This window comes from Callospermophilus lateralis, chromosome 11, assembly GCF_048772815.1.
Source record: "Callospermophilus lateralis isolate mCalLat2 chromosome 11, mCalLat2.hap1, whole genome shotgun sequence".
NCBI lineage: Eukaryota > Metazoa > Chordata > Mammalia > Rodentia > Sciuridae > Callospermophilus > Callospermophilus lateralis.
The window spans coordinates 26,435,797-26,459,931 of record NC_135315.1 but is presented as its reverse complement, the minus strand read 5'-3'; the positions used below and the strand labels follow the sequence as shown (position 1 = coordinate 26,459,931).

At 34.3% G+C, this 24,135-nt stretch overlaps 1 protein-coding gene across 4 annotated transcripts in view; it reads left to right on the top strand.

The window, feature by feature from the left end:
• Positions 1-24,135, top strand: part of Spag9 (sperm associated antigen 9) — a 130,443-nt gene that overhangs the window by 22,283 nt on the left and 84,025 nt on the right. For all 4 annotated transcript variants that reach the window (XM_076871020.1, XM_076871019.1, XM_076871018.1 and 1 more), the window contains exons 2-3: positions 1,092-1,212; positions 19,510-19,580. In XM_076871020.1, coding sequence (XP_076727135.1) covers positions 1,092-1,212; positions 19,510-19,580 — 192 coding nt within the window. The remainder of the gene's footprint in view (positions 1-1,091; positions 1,213-19,509; positions 19,581-24,135) is intronic.

Genomic DNA, 24,135 nt, shown 5'->3' with positions numbered 1-24,135 from the left:
GCTCTGGGTTCAATGCTCAGCACCACATAAAAATAAATTAATAAACTAAAGGTATCGTGTCCATCTACAACTAAAAATATTTTTTTAACTAAAAATAATTTTTTAAAATGACTATTCGACATGTAAATAAAATGAACATTAGATTATAGTATATTCAAATCTGAAATTCGGGTCTGGGCTAGAGATAGAAATTTGTCAGCATATGGTTAGTATTTAATGCGGTGAAAATGGATGAGATCACCAAAGAATAAGTGAAAAAGGAAGACAAAATTTGTCTAAAGACCAATGTGAAAAAGTTGGGAAGAAGACACTAGTCAAGAGGATTGAGAAGAGCAGCTATGTAGAATTTTAGAATAATTAAATTCTTAACAAGGAAAAATCCTGGAAGCTAAATGAGAAAAAAAGTGTTTTAAGGAGGAGTGAGTGATGAGTTGTCAGATGCTGTTGATATATCAAGTAAGATGAAGACCGAGATTTAATGATTGCATTTAACTATTATCTCCTTGAGGATAGGTGTAATAAACTATAAATGTGGTTATTGGAGACATTCCTAGCCCCTGACCTCTTCTTAGAAATTTAAACACTGTGGTTCAGGTGCAATCAAGAGCACTTACTACTGATTTTATTTTTATTTTATTTGTGTTGGATTGAATTCAGTGTCTTCTCCATGTTGGGCAAGAGATACTGAACTATACCCCCAACCCCAAGACTGCTTATTAATCACATAATTCATTAACAAATTTTATTATTTCATTATTCTCTTATTTTTTATTATACATACTATATATTAAAAATCATGTTTTGAGCTCAAGATGAATATGTAAGTATGCTAATGGATTTATATGTTTGTAGTAGGACATGTGTATTTCCTTTGAAATACTTATTTTATGAAGGGAAAACACTGTTATTTTGTCATATTTGTACTTCTGTATTTGGAGGTTTTTAGGTGTAATTTTTATAGAGAAACTAAATTTACAATTCTGAGATTTCTATAAGTAGTTAATACTTGTTATTGATAATAGAAAGCACAGGAGTTGGATGTAAAAAAGATTTTCATTTCTCTAATGAAAATGTGTATTGTTCTTTATTAGAAATTCATTGAATTCGAAGATTCTCAAGAACAGGAAAAAAAGGATTTACAGACCCGAGTGGAATCTCTAGAATCTCAAACAAGACAACTTGAACTCAAAGCAAAAAACTATGCTGATCAGAGTAAGTAAAAATACGTCTGCACATAAATACACGTTAAAGAGTGAACTCTAATAGTACAATAATTCACCTTGACATTTGAAAAGAGTTCCAAATATATACTTAAAATGGTTGTCCCAGACTCAAAAGTAAGACCTGGGTGTTGGGGTTAGTTCTTTTTCTTCACTTTTCACATAGTACCCATGTATGCAGAAATGGCTAAATCAAAAATACTTAAGACTCACATCTTCAATTTAGTTTTCAATCCATTTGTAGTTAACATTTTACTATATCCATTATGCATGTGCGTATGTGTGGATCATTTCTTCTAATTTTGATCAAGTTCACAAAGTTGCATTTGTTTCTGTATGTTTCTGAAGTTTAAAAATGTAAGAGAAACTCAAGTTTGAAAGTATATATAAAAAAATGAAGTCTTTTTTTTGTTCCCTTCTAATTGAAATGTAAGGGTATTTAAGGGAACAGAAGTCCATTTTTTTCAGATTAATTTTATTTTTAATATAATTTAATATAATTTCATGTTATTCTTGACTTTTAAAATAATTGTTTTAGCAGTTTATGGTGGCACATACTTGTTATCACAGCAACTCAGGAAGCTGACGCAGGATCGCAGGTTCGAGGCCAGCCTCAACAATTTCGTGAGGCCCTAAGCAAATTAGTGAGAACCTGTCTCAAAAATAAAAAGGGACGGCCTTTCTCTGATATAAGGAGGCTGATTCATAGTGGGGTAGGGAGGGAGAGCATGGGAGGATTAGATGAATTCTAGATAGGGAAGAGGGGTGGGAGGGAAAGGGAGAGGGCAGGGGATTAGCAAGGATGGTGGAATGTGATGGACATCATTATACAAAGTACATGTATGAAGACTTGAATTGGGTGTCAGCATAATTTATATACAAACAGAGATATGAAAAATTGTTAAAAAACCCAGATTCAGAAAGTAAAAAATAAATATATAAATAAAAAGGGATGGGGATATGACTCAATGGTAAAGCAACCCTGGTTTCAATTCCTGGTACCAAAAAATAAAATGAAAAATTAAAAAAGTAATTGTTTCAAACCTCAAGGTTGGTTTCCCCTTTTTGGCTAACGAAAATAGACCTAATCAAGTCAAAACTACAAAAAGAAAAGTGAGAAACTTCATGACCTATTTTCATATCTGACATAGGTAAATAGAGAGTTCTCTCCTTTTCCATCCCAGCATTGTAAACTTTCAGAATTCCAGGGAACAAGAGATGGTCAGGCAGTTTTACTCTTTCCCACATCAACCATTGAGGCTCTTTAGTGACACCTGCTGTTAAGGGACTGCCATTCATGATGAGTAGCTTTTGCCACCAGGCTTGGAATGTATGTGAGAACTGTGTCTAACCTCTAAAAGGACCTAATAGAGCTAAGTCAAAATCACTGGAAACCTGGAGTTCATTCTGGATTTAAAAAAAATTCATATGACTATTAAGCAATATCATAGAAGAGAGCTAATAGATATTTTGTAACAAATATGAATAAAATGAGCCAAATGTCATATGTCAATTTAGGCTTGAAGATACCTAGAATTATATTCCTTTCCTTGGTTAACACGGAATACATTGAGCAACTGCTATGATTCTATTCTAGGTTCTACATAGACTACTTGGTGCATACACTTTTACATAACTGGAGTCACATTACTGTGGACCACTCATCTGGAAAAACTGTCTTGTGGCAAATGCAAGCTTTTGCAACATTATAAGGGTTGAGTGTTCTCTAACAAAAAAGAAATTTTTTTTTTTTTTTTAAAGAAAGAGTGGGAGAGAGGAGAGAGAGAATTTTTTTTTTAATATTTATTTTTTAGTATTTGGCGGACACAACATCTTTGTCTGTATGTGGTGCTGAGGATCGAACCTGGGCCGCACGCATGCCAGGCGAGCGCGCTACCCCTTGAGCCACATCCCCAGCCCCAAAAAAGAAAATTTAGCTAGCGAAGATAATGTTTTAGGAGTTGGGGTTGTGGCTCAGTGGTAGAGCACTTGCCTAGCATGTGTGAGGTACTGGGTTCAATTCTTAGCACCACATATAAATAAATGAATAAAATAAAGGTCCATCAACATCTAAAAAATATATTTAAAAAAAGATAATGTTTTAATTCTCATTTTCATATTGGGAATTAGATAGTATTTTTAGAACCAAACATTAAAGGCACAATTGGCAGAGTCAATCTAATTTTCATTTGTTTAAAATATTAAATTTTTTCTTGATTTCTAAAAAGTGCCAAGTTTTCGGTAGACATTTTTCTTTTGACTTGGAAAGAAATTCCTTATTTAAAATCCATGTATGCATTAAGTAATCTGCTTGTGTGGAAAGAAAGAGGAAGAATCACCTTTTATTGAAATTGCATTTTTTATGTCACAGTACCGTAAAATGTCTGTCACATTCAGAGAAAATACTGCTGCTTTTTTTTTTTTTTTAAACAAAAGTAAATGGAATGAGAATACTCATTTGTTCATGGGCATATCAGCTTTTTGATTCTAAGATTTAAAAATTTATTTTCTGTTCCTTCTAATAAGAATAAAAAAAAAACAAACCCCAGTTTCTTTAACTAAGGTAAATAGTCAATTTAGGAGAATTATTTATCTCAGTGTCCAGTCTAGTGAGGCACATTCAGCTTTTTGGAAATCATCACATTCTGTTGTATCCTAAGTACGTAAATCTAAGTATGTACATTGAACTTTTCCCCTAAGTCTTTATCTTGTTACATTTAAATATAATCCCACCTATTTTGGAAAATATTTGACTATTTTTTCCTTTATTCTTTCCAAAAAGCATTATCATGTTTTTATTGTAATTCAAAGACATTTTTAAAAATTAGGTGCCTTTTAAAATTGATAATACTCTAGGGAAGGAAGGAATAAATTCTATATTAAATATTGAATCAGGTCTTGAGTTTAATTTGATCTGAAAACTTTATTTTTCTTATTAATATATCTTCCCACAAATTTATCCAGTGAGTCTCTATCCCATTTTGAAATTTATCTTGGTGTCCAAATAAAAATTAAAGAGGGGCTGGGGATGTGGCTTAAGTGGTAGTGTGCTCACCTGGCATGCGTGAGGCACTGGGTTCGATCCTTAGCACCACATAAAAATTTTAAATATATTGTGTCCACCTAAAAAAACTTAAATAAATATAAAAAAATAATAAAGAACATACAACTTTGGTTAAGTAAAATTGACCATTCAGATGTAGGGTTTATATAACTAAATTTTTTGATTCACCAAGTGAGGCTGTAAATGAGTTCTCTATTATTAATACTTTGGAACTTATTCCCTCTGCTTTTGAGATCTTGGAGTCTTTTTGTGTTTTCTAATTGTTTTTCTCTCACTTTCTTCTATTTTCCTCTAATCCTTAACTGGGGCTATGAAATCTAAGTATATACATTGAACTTTTCCCCCTAGTCTTTATCTTGTTACATTTAAATATAACCCCACCTATTTTTGGAAAATATTTGACTATTTTTTTCCTTACAGAAATCTCCAATATGAATCAAACTCCCTAATTTTTTGGACAGTGGTAGAAAATAATCATTTATATCATTAATGCCATATGCTACTGGAAACATAGGCCTTGGAATAAGTGCTTTTTGGGGTAGGTAGGATTAAATCCAAGAATACTCTGTGAGCTACATCTTTGAGGAAGGGCCTGGCTAAATTGCCCAGGTCGGGCTCTAACTTAAAATTCTGCTTCAGCTCTAGAGTAGTCATAATAATAGACACGTGTCAACATGCTCAGTGAATAATTGCTTTTTAGAAGATGAAACAAATTTCAGTAGATGTATGTCAGAATATTTTTTTTTGAGAGAGAAGAGAGAGAGAGACAGAATTTTTTAATATTTATTTTTCAGTTTTTGGTGGACACAACATCTTATGTGGTGCTGAGGATCAAACCCAGCGCCCCACATATGCCAGGCGAGCCCGTTACCGCTTGAGCTACATCCCCAGCCCAGAATGTATTCTTTTTATATTCATCTTTTTGTGTGTGTGTGTGGTGCCAGTGATTGAACCTAGAGCCTTACACATGCTTGGCAAATGCTTTGTCACAGCCTCATAATTTTTTTTCTTTCTTTTGAGATGGGTCTCACTGTGTTGCCCAGACTGGCCTTTTACGTCTGTGCTCAAGTGGTCCTCCCACATCAGACTCTCAAGCCACTGCTCCAATAGTGTAATGTTTTGTATAATAGTAAACACACTATTTTGGCTAGTTTTTAAAAAGTCTACTATTAATTGTTTTAAGAAAAATATAGTGATTTTTGTTAAAATAATTATAGCCCAATATTTAATTTAACTTACAACTCATTACAGCCTCACCTCATGGATCATAATTTCAGGGCCTCTGAAATTACAGTTGGTGGTACCTATAGGAAAGAAGGAGTAGGTAGGTAGTTTTTTTCTCTTTAGTACCATTTATTGAGTGCCATATGACAACTGTACTTTGTCTAGTTTCCGTATTTATATATGTACAATGTGTTAGAGTCTTTAATTTTAGAAGACCGAGCATGTCAACTGATGAATGTTTTAGGGCATATATCTCTTTTAAAACATAGCCATAATAGAACTCAAGTTCTGTTCTGAAAACTACTTCCTGCATTAAAACGGAAAAATTTTGGTTGCAGTTTTAGCTATTTGAGAAGCAAGAAAAATAAAAAGAAAGAGGAACTGAATTAAAGGCCACATTTTACAGCTTTTGAAGTGTGGAATTTGGTTGTGGTATGATATAATAACATTGTTGAGTAATTGAATTTATAAAAAATCTTATGACAATTTTGTGGTAATGTTTGATTTTGGAGATTTCTGTTCTGTTTTTAAAAATTGAACTAATAAGAAATATTTTTTATTTTGTTCCATTATGAATAAAGCATCTCAAAAAATGGTGTATATTATTCCTTATCTGGGAGTAACAAAACAATATTGGTAATTAGCATCTTGTGAGTCTTAAATAAGAATCTGAAGTGTATATGTGGTATACATTTCAACGTATATTGATGGTTTGCAATAAGGAAGTTGTGAATTTATAAAGTCCAGTTTGGTGCTTTTTAGCTAATGAACTTTGCCATTCATAGTGTGACAGTAAGGAGTCCTTTGTCAAAAAATACTTTTTATATTCATTTCTGTCGTTTATTTAGTATTTCTATCTTGTAAGCCAAATATTATCTTAAGTCCGTCAGATAAATATAGGCTTTTTTACACAGTTAAAAATGTGGCAGGTTGCTGTGGTGCGCACTTGTAATCCTAGTGGCTTGGGAGGCTGAGACAGGAGGATCTTGAGTTCAAAGGCAGCCTCAGCAAAAGCAAGGCATTAAACAACTCAGTGAGACCCTGTCTCTAAATAAAATCCAAAATGGGGCTGGGTCCGGGGCTCAGTGGTTGAGTGCCCCCTGAGTTCAATTCCCAGTGCCCCCTCCCCCCCCCCAAAAAAAAAAAAGTAAGGGCTGGTTGTAGCTCAGAGGTAGAGTGCTTGCCTAGCATGGGTGAGGCACTGCGTTCAATCCTCAGCAGCACATAAAAATAAATAAAATAAAGGTATTGTGTCCACTTACAACTAGAAAAAATATTTTAATATTTTAAAATAAAAAATATTTTAATTTTTACATTTAAATATAAACTACTGCAGTATGCCTAGCATTCCACATTGGTTGTGGTATGTTTGTTATACAAAGGAATATGATATGGTCCTTCTAGTGAAAGAAATCATAGTTTATTTTTTGGTTGGGGCATGTTATGTGTATGGCCTAGTCTTTATTCCACATATATCATGTTTTTAAATCACTGCAGTTGGAGTGTATGTATAAATTTGTATCTTTCCTTAATTTTTTGTAAGTATTTGTTGCATAATCTTTATCGTTTCTATGTCTGCACATATTGAACATCCAAAAGGAATGCCATCTATTAACAATTATTATTTTTCCTGAGGAACAATGCTGCCTTCTTTCTCTAATAAAAATTATTTAACAGTCAACTGCACATGGTTGTACACGCCTGTAATCCCAGCTACTTGGGAGGCTGAGGCAGGAAGATTGCAAGTTTGAGGCCAACCTCAACAACTTAGCAAGGTCCTGTCTCAAAATTAAAAACAACAACAACAACAAAAAATTGACTGGGTTGTAGCTCAGGGGTAAAGTGTCCCTGGGTTTGATCCCTAGAACCAAAAAAGACAAAATTATTTAATGGCTATTTTATTTTCTATTTTAGCTATCCAGAAACTCAGAACAAACTTTGTAACTACTGGTTTGAACTTACCTGGTTACCATATTTAAATTGTTCTTCCACAGGCTATGGTAGTGCTTGCCTGGAAGTCTCTATTCAGGAAGCTGAGGCAGGAGGATCAAAAGTTTGGGGCCAGTCTGGGCAACTTAGGGAGATCTTGTATGAAAATAAAATATTAAAAAGGGCTGGAAGTTGTAGCTTAGTGGTAGAGCACTTGAGAACCATGCATGGGGCCCTGGGTTCAGTAATCCCAGTGACTCAGCATACTGAGGCAGAAGGATCTGTGTTCAAAGCCAGCCTCAGCAACTTAGCAAGGCCCAAAGTAACTCAGCAAAGACTCCGTCTCTAAATAAAAATCTAAAAAAGGGCTGGTGATATCACTTAGTGGTTGAGTTCAACTCCCAATACCAAAAAAAAAAAAAAAAAAGAATATCTGAATTGAATTAAGTTTTGTTTAAGGACTGTTTTTTTTTTCATTTATTTGTTTTCTGTTGTTTTTTTTTTAAGTGTCTATGTATAAGAGGGAAAGCAGAAAAGCAGACATAAGATAATTTATGCAAATAGTAATTTTTATTACTTCTGCTTCATAGGTAATACTGTGGTCTTCTGCTCTGTTTTATGTTTAATTATTTGTATTTACACTCTTCCACTTTTGTAGTCTAGTGTTGTCTACTGAGAACCTTACCATTGTAGTTTATAATTAATATGTAGAACTAGAGCTAACCCAGAAAATTAATTCTCTGAGTTAGGACTAAAGGTTTTCTGGTAGTTGGGCTTAGAGAACAGAAAAAAAAAAAAAAATGAATTAGTTTCTTCTTCAAACATAAAAAGGGATGGTAGATAAGAAAGATGCCAAGCTGGGTTTCTGTAATCTCAGAGGGTTAAATTAGAAGAAATGAATTTGTTGGTTTTTGTTGGTAATGAGGAAGTATTTCTTGACCATAGAGGAATACACAGGAATATGTGCTAAAGTAAAGCATGGCCTTTCCCTACATAGAATCTTTAGGTAGGAGAGCTAGTCAGTTTTCTGTTGTGGATGGCTTAGGTGACATCTTCAAAGCATGACTGTGTCAGATTGTTAGAAGTCCCTATCCCCAGGAATTCTTTGAAGTTATTCCACTCTATTTTCAGTATGTGATCATTGATTCATGAGCACTTTAAAATATTTATAATTTTTCACAATGTTATTGATTAATTTTTCTGCCTGAAAAGTTGAGATTTAAAGACATGGTGAAGGACTTAGTTGGTAGAGGAGAGGTTTATATTACTGTTTGATGTGGTTGTCTTAGATTTGTTTGCTCTGAAGTCAGCATTTGATTCTTGCTTATTTTGGGGGACTTTCAATGGTAAATTATTCAAGGAGAATTTCTGAAAGACCAAAGTCAATCTTCTGAGGTCCAGTAACAGATAGTTGGATTATCTGCCTTCCATGAATAGTAAGAACTAATGATTCCATTTGGGAAGGCAAATAATGAGTTGGATATGGCATTCTAGCAGGTCTGTTTCTCTTTCTTCCCCCCATAGGCCTATCAGCAGTCTGATGGGGCAGAAGACAACAGAGATGGAAGGTGTTCCAAACTTGGCAAAGGCCATCAATCTAAGGAGGTAAGCTCTGATTTTGAGCCTGCAGAGCAGGTGGCTCTTCCTGCCTTAATCACATCCTCTTGCTTTTTGGAAAGATGGAAAGAAAGAGCATTCAAATTGAGGCTAAAGTGTCTCAATTAGCTATTATAAGGGGGAAGAGTTTTGATTATTTTTTTCTTGTCCTCCTACTTTTTTCCTTTTAGGTATCATGATTTCATTTTTTTTCCCTCCCTAGAAAATTAGCAGATTAAAAAAAAAATGCAGATTGGTTATCTTTTGTTTTGGAATAGGTAGGATAAACAGAAACTTGTTTATTGCCAGTTAATGGCAGGTTGTAGCTTGTTTTGATGTGCAAGAAGATAAGATTTTAGGATTTTTCCTGAGATTATTTTGAAGTTTGGGTTCACATGGGAACTGTTAAACAAGAAATGAACTTGCAATACATTTCAGAAGTAATATAACAATATTGGTTAACTTTAATATAACAGCATTGGTTAACTTTATGGTACTTGAGGCTTCTGGGATATCTATAGTCCTTGACCAAGGACTTGACTTTACTTTTCTGCTCTGCCCTTCCCTTCTTTTTTCTCTCCTTTTTCCTTTACTGTTTCCTTAGTGGCATTCAGGACTCTTGAGATGGCTCTTCCCTGTGCTAAAAGGTACTTTTCAAAAATGTTTGTACCATCTCACATGACTTAAACCTTAGTAAACTGAATTTATTGGATATGTTTTTGTACTGAGTTATTTTCAGAAAAGATTGAGAGCTTCTGAATTTGTACTATATGATCTTAGTGTATTATATAATCTCAGTCGGCATGTGTGTATATATAATACATAATTTTTGTATTATATAATCGGTTATAGGATAATATTTTATGATCTTTATATGATTGGTACTGTATATACCTAAAAAGATAATATTTAGATCACAGTACAGATCTAGGTAATTGTTGTGTTAGGGAGGAGAGAATAATTGCCAGAATAGCATTCAGAAAGTCATTCAGTATAGGACGAATGTAACTTCACATCATGTACAACCACAAGAATGGGAAGTTATACTACATATAGTATGTCACAATACAGTCTACTGTCGCGTAAAACTAAAAAGAACCAATAAGATTTTTTTTTTTTAAAAAGAAAGTCATTCAGCATAACAGACATAAACACTAGTCTTTTTTTTTGGTACTGGGGAATGAATCAAGGGGCACTTAACCACTGGACCACATACCCAGCTTTTTTTTTTGTATTCATTTAGAATCAGCTTCTCACTGAGTTACTTGGGGCCTCACTAAATTGCTGAGGCTGGCTTTGAACTCTTGATCGTCCTGCCTCAGCCTCCTGAGCTGCTGGGATTACAGGTGTGTGCCACCACACCTGACTATAGACACTACTCTTAAGTGTAATGGGGTAATAATGTACCTTGGATGACATCTTTTATGAGGACATTAAATGAATAATGTCCTCATAAATGTTTATAAGCTGATATATATTAAGCTAACTCTGGTTGTTTTAGCAGACAAATTATGAAAATTATATACAGTCTGATAATTTTTTTAGGGGGGGGTGGTACTATGGATTCAATCCAGGGTCTTGAACTTGCTAGGCAAGTTGTCTACCCCCACCCCTTTTTAAAAATTATATATATTTTTTCTTAGTTGTAGTTAGACATAATACCTTTATTTTATTCATTTATTTTTATGTGGTACTGAGGATTGAACCCAGTGCCTCATCCATGCTAGATGAGCACTCTACAACTGAGCCATAGCACTGGCCTCAGAAAGAGGAACTTTTAAAGAAAATGTAACAATTATTTTTAAAAAATAACCTAAGGTTCCTATGGTTTGATTTTATCATTGCTTTGAAACTCTTAATTGCAGGCTGGGAATATGAGTTAATGATAGAGCACTTGCCTGAATTCTATCCCCAACACTGCAAAAAATCCCACAAACAAAAAACCTATCATTGCATATTCATTAATTTAGTCAACATTACTAAATGTTGAGATTTCATTCCCTTATTGTTTGTTTTTCCTTCTTTTTTCTTTAAAAGATAGGTTATTATTAAATTAGGAGATAAATTTTCTGATGTTTGTGTTAAGGGTTAAGTTAGTCATTACTCTTCTAAATTGAAATCTAATTAGAATATAATAAGATCCACCACATAGAGTGTACAACTCAGAAGTTTTTAATATATTTGCAAAGTTGTATGATCACCACTATTAATACAAGAACATTTTCATCACCCCAAAAGGAAACTCCATACCTATTAGCATTCTCTCTATTAGCACTTCCCTGCTTCCCCGACTCCCTGATGACCACTAGTCTACTTTTGGTTTCTGTGGACTTATATAACCCAGATAGTTCGTACAGAATCTTGTACAATAGAGAGTCTTTTGTGACCACTTCTTTCATTCAGCATAAAGTTCATTCATATTGTATTATGCATTGGTACTACATTTCTTTTTTAGCACTGAATTATATGTATTTGTGATCCTTCACTGCCCACCCACCCCCTGCCCATTTATTGGTACCAGGTATTGAACCCAGGGATGGTTAACCATTGAGTCACATCCCAGCCCTTTTTTATATATATATTTTTTTAATTTTGAGATGTGGTTTTGCTAAGTTAGCTTAGGGTCTTACTAAGTTGCTGAGGCTGGCTTTGAACGTGCAATCCTGCCTCAGCCACTGCAGCCCCTGGAATTAATTATAGGCATGTTGCCATGCCTAGTCCTCACTACTTTGAATTGCCTGTATATCCTGCTGGTCTCACAGCCAGAAATAACCAAAACTCTAATTTAGCTGTGTGAAAGCCTAACTTTTGCAGTTAAATGTAATGGACAACTACTTTGGGAACATATTCCTTGGATTTCCCCTTGGTATCCTGACTTGTTTATTGCCTTGTTCATAAATGGGGAAGTAGATAAACTAATGTTTGAACTTTCTCTATAAAGCTGTGTGGTTACATAATAATAATGGGGGTAATATATTATTAATCTTCTTGTTTTGATTTGTATGATTAGTTATCAGTGATACATTTGAGTATAACTATGTAAAATGATAAACTTTCTGTTTAATGTGACAGACAAGTAAATTAGTAAAAGATCTCAAGTAACTAGGTGAGGTCAGTAGGCTATAATTTACTCTTGTACTGGATTGGAGGGGAAGATACAAGTAGATGATATACTTTGCTAGACAAGCTGATTAGATTTAAATCTAATTTATTTAGACATTTTTAACCAGGAAAATTGTTTTTATTTAAGATGATGCAAAATTCAGTATTTTGCCTGCTATTAACTAGTGTAATAGGAAAAATGTATTTGTATAAAAAAACTAAAACAGAGCTTGGCTTAAGTGTAGTTATGATTTATTTTGCATTGAAAACATGGATATCATCTGTTATACAGATTTTCAACATACACAGTACTAGTTGAAAATATCTTAAAATACAACTTTTCTGAATTAAGAATATAACTTTTGTGCTTAGAAATGGTGATTTCTCCATCTCTAGCAGTCAGAGAAATGCAAATCAAAACCACCCTAAGATACCATCTCATTCCAGTAAGATTGGCAGCCATTAGGAAGTCAAACAACAACAAGTGCTGGCAAGGATGTGGGGAAAAGGGTTCACTTGTACATTGCTGGTGGGACTGCAAATTGGTGCGGCCAATTTGGAAAACAGTATGGAGATTTCTTGGAAAGCTCGGAATGGGAACCACCATTTGACCCAGCTATTCCCCTACTCGGTCTATTCCCTAAAGACCTAAAAAAAGCACACTATAGGGACACTGCTACATCCATGTTCATAGCAGCACAATTCACAATAGCAAGACTGTGGAACCAACCTAGATGCCCTTCAGTAGACGAATGGATAAAAAAAATGTGGCATTTATACACAATGGAGTATTACTCTGCATTAAAAAATGACAAAATCATAGAATTTGCAGGGAAATGGATGGCATTAGAGCAGATTATGCTAAGTGAAGCTAGCCAATCCCTTAAAAACAAATGCCAAATTCTTTGATATAAGGAGAGTAACTAAGAACAGAGTAGGGACGAAGAGCATGAGAAGAAGATTAACATTAAACAGGGATGAGAGGTGGGAGGGAAAGGGAGAGAGAAAGGGAATTGCATGGAAATGGAAGGAGACCCTCAGGGGTATACAAAATTACATACAAGAGGAAGTGAGGGGAAAGGGGGGAAAATATAAGGGGGAGAAATGAATTACAGTAGAGGGGGTAGAGAGAGAAGAGGGGGGGGAGGGGGGATAGTAGAGGATAGGAAAGGCAGCAGAATACAACAGACACCAGAATGGCAATATGTAAATCAATGGAGGTGCAACTGATGTGATTCTGCAATCTGTATACGGGGTAAAAATGGGAGTTCATATCCCACTTGAATCAAAGTGTGAAATATGATATATCAAGAACTATGTAATGTTTTGAACAACCAACAATAAAAATTAATTTAAAAAAAAAAAGAAATGGTGATTTCTAAGGCTTGTAATTTCAAGACTTTTGGCTCATATGAAAATAACAGGATAGGCCATGGGAATCTATACCATGGAACATTATTCAGTGCTAAAATGAAATGATCTATCAAATCACAAAAAGACATAGAGTAACCTCAAATGCTTATTACTAAGTGAAAGAAGCCAATTTGAAAAGTCTATGATATGATTTCAATTATATACCATGTAGAAAAGGCAAAACTACAGAGACAGTAAAAAAAAAAAAAAAATCAGTGATTGTTGAGGATTGGTGATAGGTAGGAGAAGATGAATAGGTGGAGCACAGAGAATTTTTAAAAGTAGGGAACCTACTTTGTATGTTTGCATGATACTTTAAAGGTGGGTATATGTCGCTGTACATTTTTCCGAACCCAGGATGCGTAATACCAAGAGTAAAACCTAATGTAAATGATGTACTTTGGGTGATGATGTGTCATTGTAGGTTCATTGATTATAATAAATGTACCACTCTCACTTGGGATGTTGTGTTTGTGTGGAGCAAAGGGTAGTGGGCACATGGGAAGTATCTGTATTTTTGCTCAATTTTGCTGTGAACTAAAACCATTCCAAAAATAAAGTCTGTTTAAAAACAACAGATAGGGAACGAGATGTGTATAATTCCATGTAGTTTGCATGTGCTAAATGTCCTTTTTGTGTGTGATAAATTCCTTGCCAAGAAATAATATTTACAGATCATTTATGAGATTAATAAGTATAAAAACTTTGTCTTCAAGGTGGTTAGAGAATGGGTTGATACTGTATCAAATATTATTTTGGGGGCAAAAGTAAAAATATGTTGCCAAATGGGAATAAACTAAGTAGAAGGTAAATCTAATGGATTAGAAAGCTGTGAATGGAGACTGAAGGAATTATAGATAGGGATAATCTAAAATGTTTAAGGAGAATAAATTGATTAATAGAACGTCAAGGAATTTTTGTAGATAAACCCAAGCCGGTCTCAACAATGGTCATGTTCATTCAAATAAATATTGGAAATCCAAAAAATAGTGATATATTGAGGTTTTATTTCTTCTTTCCCATAGTCTTGCTAAGTGGTCCATTGCAACAAAGCTATGCAGACCATTGATGAGTAAGCTAGGATAAAACTATGACCTGTTTCTGTAAGATATAGACCCTGTTCCCTGACAAAGTTACTTAACAAACACTTTGTATGAAAGCTTCTCTGAGGCTTGCTTAATGGTTTTTAGTTGATATATTAATAAGCTAAAGCTGTCATACCAAATTACCATAAGCTGGATAGTTGAAGTAGCAGAAATTTATTTCTCACAATTGAGGTTGGAATCCAAGATCAAGCTACAAGCAGGTTTGGATTTTCCTGAGGCCCTTCACCTAGGTTGCCAGGTAGAAGTCTTCTGTGTCCCAACATGACTTTTGTCTTTCTAGGTTGAGAAAGAGTTCTGGTGTCTCTTCTTCTTATAAGGACATGAATCCTGTTGGATTAATGCCCCACTGTCATGACCTCATTTAACTTCAATTACATCCTTTAGGTTTTACTCCCAAACACAATCACATTGGGAATTAAGGCTTTCACCCATGATGAAATTATGGGATGAAGGCACAATCCAGTTCATAACGCCTAGGTAATGACATCAAAGTTTTGTATGGGGTTAGGGACAAGGGTAGGGTGGTCTGAGTAACTTGACATGAATCTTGTAGACCATTGTTTGTAGACCATTGTAAGAATGCCCCACCCCCAACATACTTTTAAACTTGACAGGAAACCATTGAAGGGTTTTAAGGTAGTCAGTCACTTTCCAATTCCACCCAGACTTTTTTGAGAATATACTGAAACAGTGACTAAGCTGAGCTACTAGATAGTATATAATTGCAATGATCTAATTAAGAGATCATATCTTGGACCATGATGGAAGTTTGTCAGAGGTGGTTAAAAAAAAAAAAAGTGGGGGAGGGAAGTGAGTCAGATTCTAGATTAATTTTGAAGGTAGAATGGAAGGAATTAATTTTGAAGGTAGAATGGAAGGAATTTGTTTATAGATTGAACATGTGATATGAGAGTAAGAAAGGAGCAAAAGAATAGGTGGGAAAATTTTTATTTGAGTAAGAAGAGTGTGGAAAAGAGCTAGTGTTTTGTGGACATTTTAGTGGCTTTGTATTTTGTTTTTTAAATTTTCTACAATATATATTAAACACCCTTCTGTTCAGTTCTTAACAGCATCCCATGTCAGTATATATAGATACAATGCATTTCTTTTGAGGGCATCTTTAATTATTGTATTTCATTTGAAAAACACAACTGTGCCAGGCACAGTTGACTGTCCTTTTCAAATATTAACCTAATATCAATTCTTTTTTAAAAAAATATTTTTTAGTTGTAGTTGGACACAATATCTTTATTTTATTTATTTTTATATGGTGCTGAGGATCGAACCCAGTGCCTCACATGTGCTAGGCATGCCCTCTATCACTGAGCTAGAACCCCAGCCCTTAATATCAATTCTGATATACTGTTAACTGCTCAAGGAAACTGAGACCCAGGGAGGTTAATTTACTTGTGGTCATGTGGTAAATAAGTAGGAAATCCACTGCATGATATTGATACTGTATGACTTCCATAATTTTCATGATCAACCTTCTAATGGCAAATTTGGTTGTTATTCCAATTTGGAGGTCATTATAAGATATGTTACAGTAGGTCTTCATTTTCATATCTTTGGGCATAAGTGTAAATATCTGTAGGATAAATAAGAACATATTATCAAAGGATATACATATTACTTATAGAAATTACCAACATGACCTTTAACAAAATAATTCTAGTTTATCTTTCCTTACCCATCTTTGTTTCCTTTTATATTTTCTCTAATTTGGTAATACTATTGCTGTCTACCTGTGAATCCTGAAATCAGAAAAATACAACTTGGTTATATTTGTTTTTGTGGTACTATGGATTGAATCCAAGGGCATTCTGCCACCAACCAGTCCTTTTTATTTGTTAATTGAGACAGGAATTTGCAGTCCTCTTGCCTTAGCCTCCTGAGTCACTGGGATTACAGGCATATGCCACTACTCCTGGAGCACAATATGTTTATGATGATTCCAGGTAGTCTGTTTAAATTCTGTGCTACGTGTTAAACTCATAGCATAATGGGTAATGAACTTAATGAATATTCAAGCCAAGGAAAGCGCCTGTGTTATTGGATACATATTATGTTTGAACTGGGGGAGGGTGGGTCTATACATACATAATAAATTCATGGTCGAGAGACTAACTCCTCCCCAAAGGTAACTGCTATCCTGATTTCTAATACTTTAGTTTTGTGTATCTTCGAATTTTATATTCTTTGATTTCTGCTTCTCTCAACATCTTGCTTGTGATATTCATCCATGATGTGTGTGGGAGATAATTTGTTCATTTTCCATCTATTCCAGTACATGAATATTCCTTATGCTATTCATGGATAGTTATATTGTTTCCAGGTTGATTATGGATAATGCTTCTTTGAACATTTAAATGCTTTTGGATGGATACGTATGTGTACTTCCTAGCAGTGATACTGTTTTGTCATAGAATTGACAAACATTCTACTTTATTAAGTTTTGCAAAAAAGTTTTCAGGTTGTGTATACCAGTTAATACTCCCCATTATAGTATATGAAAGTTGGACTTGTTCTATATTTTCATCAGCGCTTGTGAATTATATTTATTTTATCCAATGTTTGCTTTTAATGTATTATTCTGTTTTTCATTACTATCACAAAATACCTGAGGAAAGCTAACTACAAGGAAAGGGTTTACAGTTCTGGAAGTTCAAAGTCCAATATTGAGCAGTGGGGGAGAAGAGGATTGGTTCAGCCTCTGGTGAAGCCTAATGACAGATGGTGTCACTGTGGCAGGAGTGTGTTTAGAACAAGAAGCCAGAGAGAGATTCAGGGGTCAGGTCCTCTAGTATAACAACTTGCTCTCATGAAAACTTAGGGGTCCTATGAGAGCTGCCTTAATTTCCTCCAAGGGCAGCCATCCCAGTGACCCAAAGGCTTTTCACTAGTTTTCACCTGGGAACAAAGCTTCCACACGTGAATTCTTGGGGGACAAATCACATCCAAATCATAATGTGTGCTTCTCCCTGATGTTTAATAAAATTGAGTATGTGTTTTTGCTTGACAGTTTGATGTATAATTGGTTATTTCCACAAGAACAGGGAGTTTTTTGTTTGAAGCTTTTGCCCTTCCTTCAGGGAAATATTAAGAGTATATTCCAATATATAAAACAGATTAAAAGGAGTGTTTGCTGAGATTCTCTATAGTATGGTAATTAAGAATAGAGATTCTGGACAAGACTCCTGTTATAAAGTAATCACCTTTGTCACTATTTGTCTCAGTTTCCTTAGTTCCAAACTGAATATAATGATGATATTTTTATCATAAGGTTAATGTCAGACTTCAATAAGTTAGTTTACTTACAGTTAGGACATGATAAGTAGTCTATAATGTAATTTATATATATATATATATTTATATATATATATATATATATATATATAAATAAAATATATGTAAAAGTCTATAATGTTAGCAATAATAATGATGATATAAATGTATTTGTGTTATAACAAGTTAGCTGACAAGAATAATAAGCCTTTGCTAATGAACACAAATTTGAAATTGAAGTTTATGGATGATAAATGGATTTCATTTTAGCCTTAGCACCAAGTTTTTGTTTTGGTTGTATATTATCAAGAAAATATTGATTCACAAGGATGAGTAACTATCTCCCACAGCTCCTTAGCCATTGTGACCTCTTCCATTTGCCTCACCAGCAGCATGGTTCTGTGTTTCTTTCTCTATGGTATTAGTGTCTAGAACACTCTCATTACCATCTGTCTTTTTTTTTTTTTTAAAGAAATTGCTTTTATTTATTTATTTATTTATTTTTTAAAGAGAGAGAGAGGAGAGGGAAAGAGAGAGAGAGAGAGAGAGAGAGAGAGAGAGAGAATTTTTTAATATTTATTTTTTAGTTATCAGCAGACACAACATCTTTGTTTGTACGTGGTGGTGAGAATCGAACCCAGGCCGCACGCATGCCAGGCGAGCGCGCTACCACTTGAGCCACATCCCCAGCCCACCATCTGTCATGAGTATTATAATTTCTTTGTTGTCTTACTTGGACTTCACCTCTTCTCAATCATTCTTCTTTTCTATCAATCATTCTTTCCCAATATCCTGCTCTGATATTCTTTATTTCAGGCTCTAAAGCTTTCTTTTTTGTTTTAATATTGTAAGTTTTATTCTGTGCTATTCCGTATCAGTGTCACTCACAAAATCCATCAGCAGAGGGAGCTAAATAAAAGAAGATAATTCCCTTAAATTGAGAAGACTTGTGGAGCAGAGTACTTAGAAGATACTTTCACGATAGTGCTGAAAAGGACCTTGAATACTACTATAAAACATAAGAATCAATGATTTGGGCCCTCACTGCTGGTCAAAACTTCCTTAAGGAAGTTTGTTTTTGAAAAAACAAAAACAAAACAAAACAACAACCACAAAAAAAAACCAAACCACAACAACTATTCAAAAGCTGGGTGTGGTGGCACACACCTGTCATCCCAGCAACTCAGGACGCTACTGCAGGAGGATGGGACAACTACCTCAAAATAAAAACTAAAAAGTAAAAAGGACTGGGGTCAGTGGCAAAGAGGCTCTGGGTTCAACCCCCAGTACCAGAAACAAAATAAAAATCTATTTAGAAGAATGAACTAATAAACATATGTAACAGAACCAATCTGTTAATTTTTCCCCCCTGATTCTCCATCTCTGAAAGTTTTATTTATTAAAGATGATGAAATGAGGTCGCTGCTTTGTACAGAATTTCATATGGAGCACTGAGTCTTAAAGTTGCCAATAAGCATTATGGATAATCCATTCCACATTTTTAAGACAGACATTTTCAAGTAAATTTCTTGTATTTGGTTTTGATTAAGTGTATGTATCTTAATTTCAGTTAGCAGACTTGAAGAAAGAGAAGCAGAACTGAAGAAGGAATATAATGCATTACATCAAAGACACACTGAGGTGGGTTTCTGGGCTGTTCTTACTGTGCTTATGTGGAGACAAAGAAATAGAACTTAGAAAGCATGTTTTAATTTTTCTTTGAAAATCAGAATAATCTGGCAGGGGTTATTTCTAGAAAACATTAAATGTCATGTGGCATATACCAAACATCTGCTTTGCTTTTCATTTTTTTAAAACCTGGAATTAACTTTTCAAGTAGTGCATTAGCATGCCACAGAATAATTTAGTTATTTAAGACAGTTCTAACACTTGTTTCCTTGGCTGACTAAGCAAAAACTTATGTGCATGTAGTAAAAAGATTATATGATACTGAGAAGAGAAAATCAATTTGTTACCAGTTTGAAAATGATGCATTGGTAAATTATTGGTAAGGATCTCTACATTTATAATCCAGTATAAGGTAATTTTGTTACATTAGATTCATGACAACCTAAACATTAAAAATGTTAAGTTAAAATGATTCTAAAAAAGTTTTTTTTGCATGAGTTTTCAGTATTTTAAATAAACAGTTTAGTTACATAATCTCTCCAAAACAAATTAGAAAATGTACTTGAGGGCTTTAAAATATTCTTTTTATGATTCTCTGTCAGTTTTTTATATGTAGCATTTTTTTGTTGTTTTTATTTCAATGTGAAAATTGTTTTTGTTTATCATGGTCAGTCTAGGATTCACATATGTAGATAAATAGAATTTTCGTAGTCTGTGCAATATTTGTTACACTAAAAATTTTATTTCTTTTTCTTCATCTAATCTTGTCTTTCCCATGATTCAGATGATTCTAGTCTCTTACTTTCTTTTAACTGATACTAGAGTTTGAGCCCAGGGCCTTGAACTCAGTAATAAATACCTGCTCTACCACTGAGCTACTGTCCTAGCCCTGGTTCCAGCCTTTAGCTCCCAATTTTTTTCATTAATTTGTGTGATTTCCTATCCTGCTTGTAGCAGAAACCTATATTATTGCTTTTAAGGAACATAAAATCGTATTGCACTAAAATTTTCTTTGCTTTGGAATAATGTTAGTTGATAGTTTCTTGGGAGTGTTAGAATTTCTTCCTGTAAAGCCGTGTCTGGTGAGGTTTTATTTTATTTTTTATTTTTTATTTTTTATTTTTTTTGTGAGGTTTTATTATCTTCATTTTATAGCCCCACCCAAAATGTGAAATGTCACAGAATTGATATCAAGTGGTTGAGAGAAGAAATTGACTACCAAAGTCTGGAAACCATACATAAAGCTCTGGGAAGGCAGGAACAGGTTACACAAGAGCTTTTTCAGTATGGAAAAAAATACCCACACTTTTAATAATATAATATTTGGTAGATATTAAAGCTGTTATTAAAAACATTGGTTGTTAAAAGCCTATGTTGATTCTCTTTATACCATTCTTTTTAATGCCTGATCATTGTTCTATGCATAGTATTATAATGCTTATCCTTGTTAGTAATTACAACTATATTTAGAAGAACATGCTTAAATATCATAGAAAATTGATAATGATGAATAATGCCTTTTTTTTTCCTTCTCTGAACTGGGGATTGAACCCAGGGGTGCTTTGCCACTGAGCTACATCTCCAGGCCTTTTCATTTTTTACTTTTTTTAAATCACTAATTGCTGAGGGCTGACCTCAAGCTTGTGATCCTCCTCCCTCAGCCTCCTGAGTTTCTGGGATTACAGGTGGACACCACCCCACCTGGCAAATAATGCTTTTTTTTTTTTTAAACAATTGACTTTATTTATTTATTTTTTAATATTTGGCGGACACAACACTTGTTTGTATGTGGTGCTGAGGATCGAACCCGGGCCGCACGCATGCCAGGCGAGTGCGCTACCGCTTGAGCCACATCTCCAGCCCCGCAAATAATGCTTTTTAAAGTAACATTCTAACCTACAAATAATTGAAGATTATTAAATTATGTATTTGAAGTATGTCTAAGATATGCATTCTTGAAGGGTTAACTGTCAAGTGAAATTTCCTATTTTCCCCCCCTATATTTAATAAAAGTGAAGATTTATTACTACAGAAAAAAGTGACATTGACTTCAAATGAAAAGATGCAATAATTTTTCCATTTCATGCCTTCAGCGAAGGACAGTCCAAGAAGAAAAAGTAATTTGAAAAAAATCTTTAGTTTCCAAGTCAAGAATTAACACCTGTCCAATAACCAAGGCAGCTTTTCCTTGCTGCCTGATAACTCTTTTCAGAGGATCCTCTCCTTAAGTAAAAGCAACAACTGCCTTCTGCTCTGATAGACTTTCTTTGTTCATACAACATGGCTGCTTTGAAATTTGGGTCTGTTCTACTCTAGCCTACAAGTTTCTGTGTTTATACATCTGTTCTAGAGATGTCATTCAATTAGCAATTATAAATAGCTCTCCAACTTTTTAAAGAACTAGGTGCCCTTTCAGGGTAAATTCTGGAAATCTTCAGGGAAAGGGAGTCTGGAGGGTTTAATCTGTAACCTTTTCACCGTTGCTTCCAAAGAAGGTTACACATTTTACAGGCACAAAATAGTTGTTTAAATAGTACTTTTATCAAACACATTATTTACTCTTTAAGGAAAACCTACTATTGCTCTTTTTGTAATGTGAATAACTGCTCTTAAATCAAAATTTTGTGCAAATTATTAAATTTACTCAAGACATGCTTTAAGGAGAGCAGCAAAGGAAAAATAAGGGTTATTATGAAGTAGTTGGACCACATATGTAGTCTCTAAAGCTAATGACCACAAACATGCCCTGTGTAATCCTGTGAGGGTCTTGCATATCAGGGAATATTTAAATGCAGAGAGAGGCTGGGGCGCAGAGGGTGTTAACTGTGCTATATCCCCAACCCTTTACATTTTTTTTTTAAATTTTGAGTTGCCCAGGCTGGCCTCCAACTTGGATTCCTCCTGCCTCAGCCTCCCAAGTTGCTTGTATTATTAGATGTACCATCATGCCTTGGCATTTTATTTCATCTTTTGACCAAACTATTATCCATCACTATTTTATAGATTAAAGTTTTTTTAGAAAGAGACTTAAGTGATTTGTCAAAAATCCCATGCTAATCAGTAACTGAATTTGAAGACAGGTGTGATTCTGTTGCCTGAACTTTCAATTATAAAGTTTCATAGGCTAAACATACCAGACATTTTTCTTTGCCTCTTTGCTTTAGGACATCTCAACAACTAAGAGATTTTTGGACTGCATATGGAAAGACTTAAGACTAATATGTTTATAGGGATCTATGTCACTTGTCTCCCAAACTTCACTATTACCTTGCTTTTTGGTTTTAGCTAATGCTGAGTCAACCTCTGTTGTGAAGATATCCTGAGGAAAGGGAGTTGGGACACATCCCATACCAGGATTCCAGTGTTCCTTGTTGATGACTCCAACTGTTATTTGCTGAATTGACTCAGGAATATACATGAATTAATTTGGATATCTTGAGAAAATTGAGATGCAGTTGCGACCAGGAGGGATGAGACTGATGGACCCAATTGTAGAATATCTAAAGCATTCCCTGTTTTACTTTTTCATGTCTCTTTTCTATCTAGTAGCACAGGTTTTGCCCTCCCTCTCACCTTAAAAAAAAAATTATTACAGGTGGACATAATATCTTTATTTTTTATTTTGTGTGTTGCTGAGGATCAAATCCAGTGCTCACGCTCTACCTCCAAGCCACATCCCGAACCCTCCCTCTCACTTTTTAAAGTGAAACCGTATTTTAAAATTTTAATTTTTAAGCACAGTTTATTTTTTTTTACTTTTTTGTGCATTCATGGAATATAGTGTATATTATTTTAGGCGTCAGGGAATGCTTTAGGGTGTGGGGTTTTCATGTGGGTGTGAGGGAAAAAAGGACAATAGGCTCATTGCTTGCTTAATGAATCAACTAAAAGGGCAGATATAGCATGAGTCTTACAGTGCTTAACTGCTCAGATGACTGAGTCAAACAGACCTGAGATTTGTCCTTAAAACAGTTAATCATTAGCCAGTTTATCAATTTGGGAAAGTTGTTTTAACCCAGAGCTGGAGTTTATAGAATTGTGATATTGTGAGGATTAAATGAAAAATGGCTATAAATGTACTGGCTGACATGTAGTTGGTGCTTAATAAGTGATAGCTACCATTTTGTTGTTAGTCTTTCTCAGTAAATGCTAATTTATTTGGGTTGTTAATTTCCTTATTTGAATCATTTTGGAATGTCAGAATATCATATCTGTAATTATTTGGTCAGTTGTTTGAGGAAGGTTTAGAATCCAGCATTTACTAAAATTTAAATCTTTATTTAAGCATTTAAAGCAAAACTATCAATCTAGAATGAGCTATTTGTCAGAGTTTTTTTTCCCCCTGAAAGTTCTTCCTGATAAAAGAAGAAAACAGCTCATTTTTTCTGACTTGCTGACACAAAAATAATAGCTGCATTTCTGCAAAATTGTTCTTAAAATGGAAGTAAAGAGAAAACCTGTAAGTTTAAAATAATTTTGTAAATTTAAGATTAAAATGTTTTCACATACCATATCTGTGATTCTATGTCTTTTGCTTCTGACATTTTCTGTTTGGACTAGGTCCTTT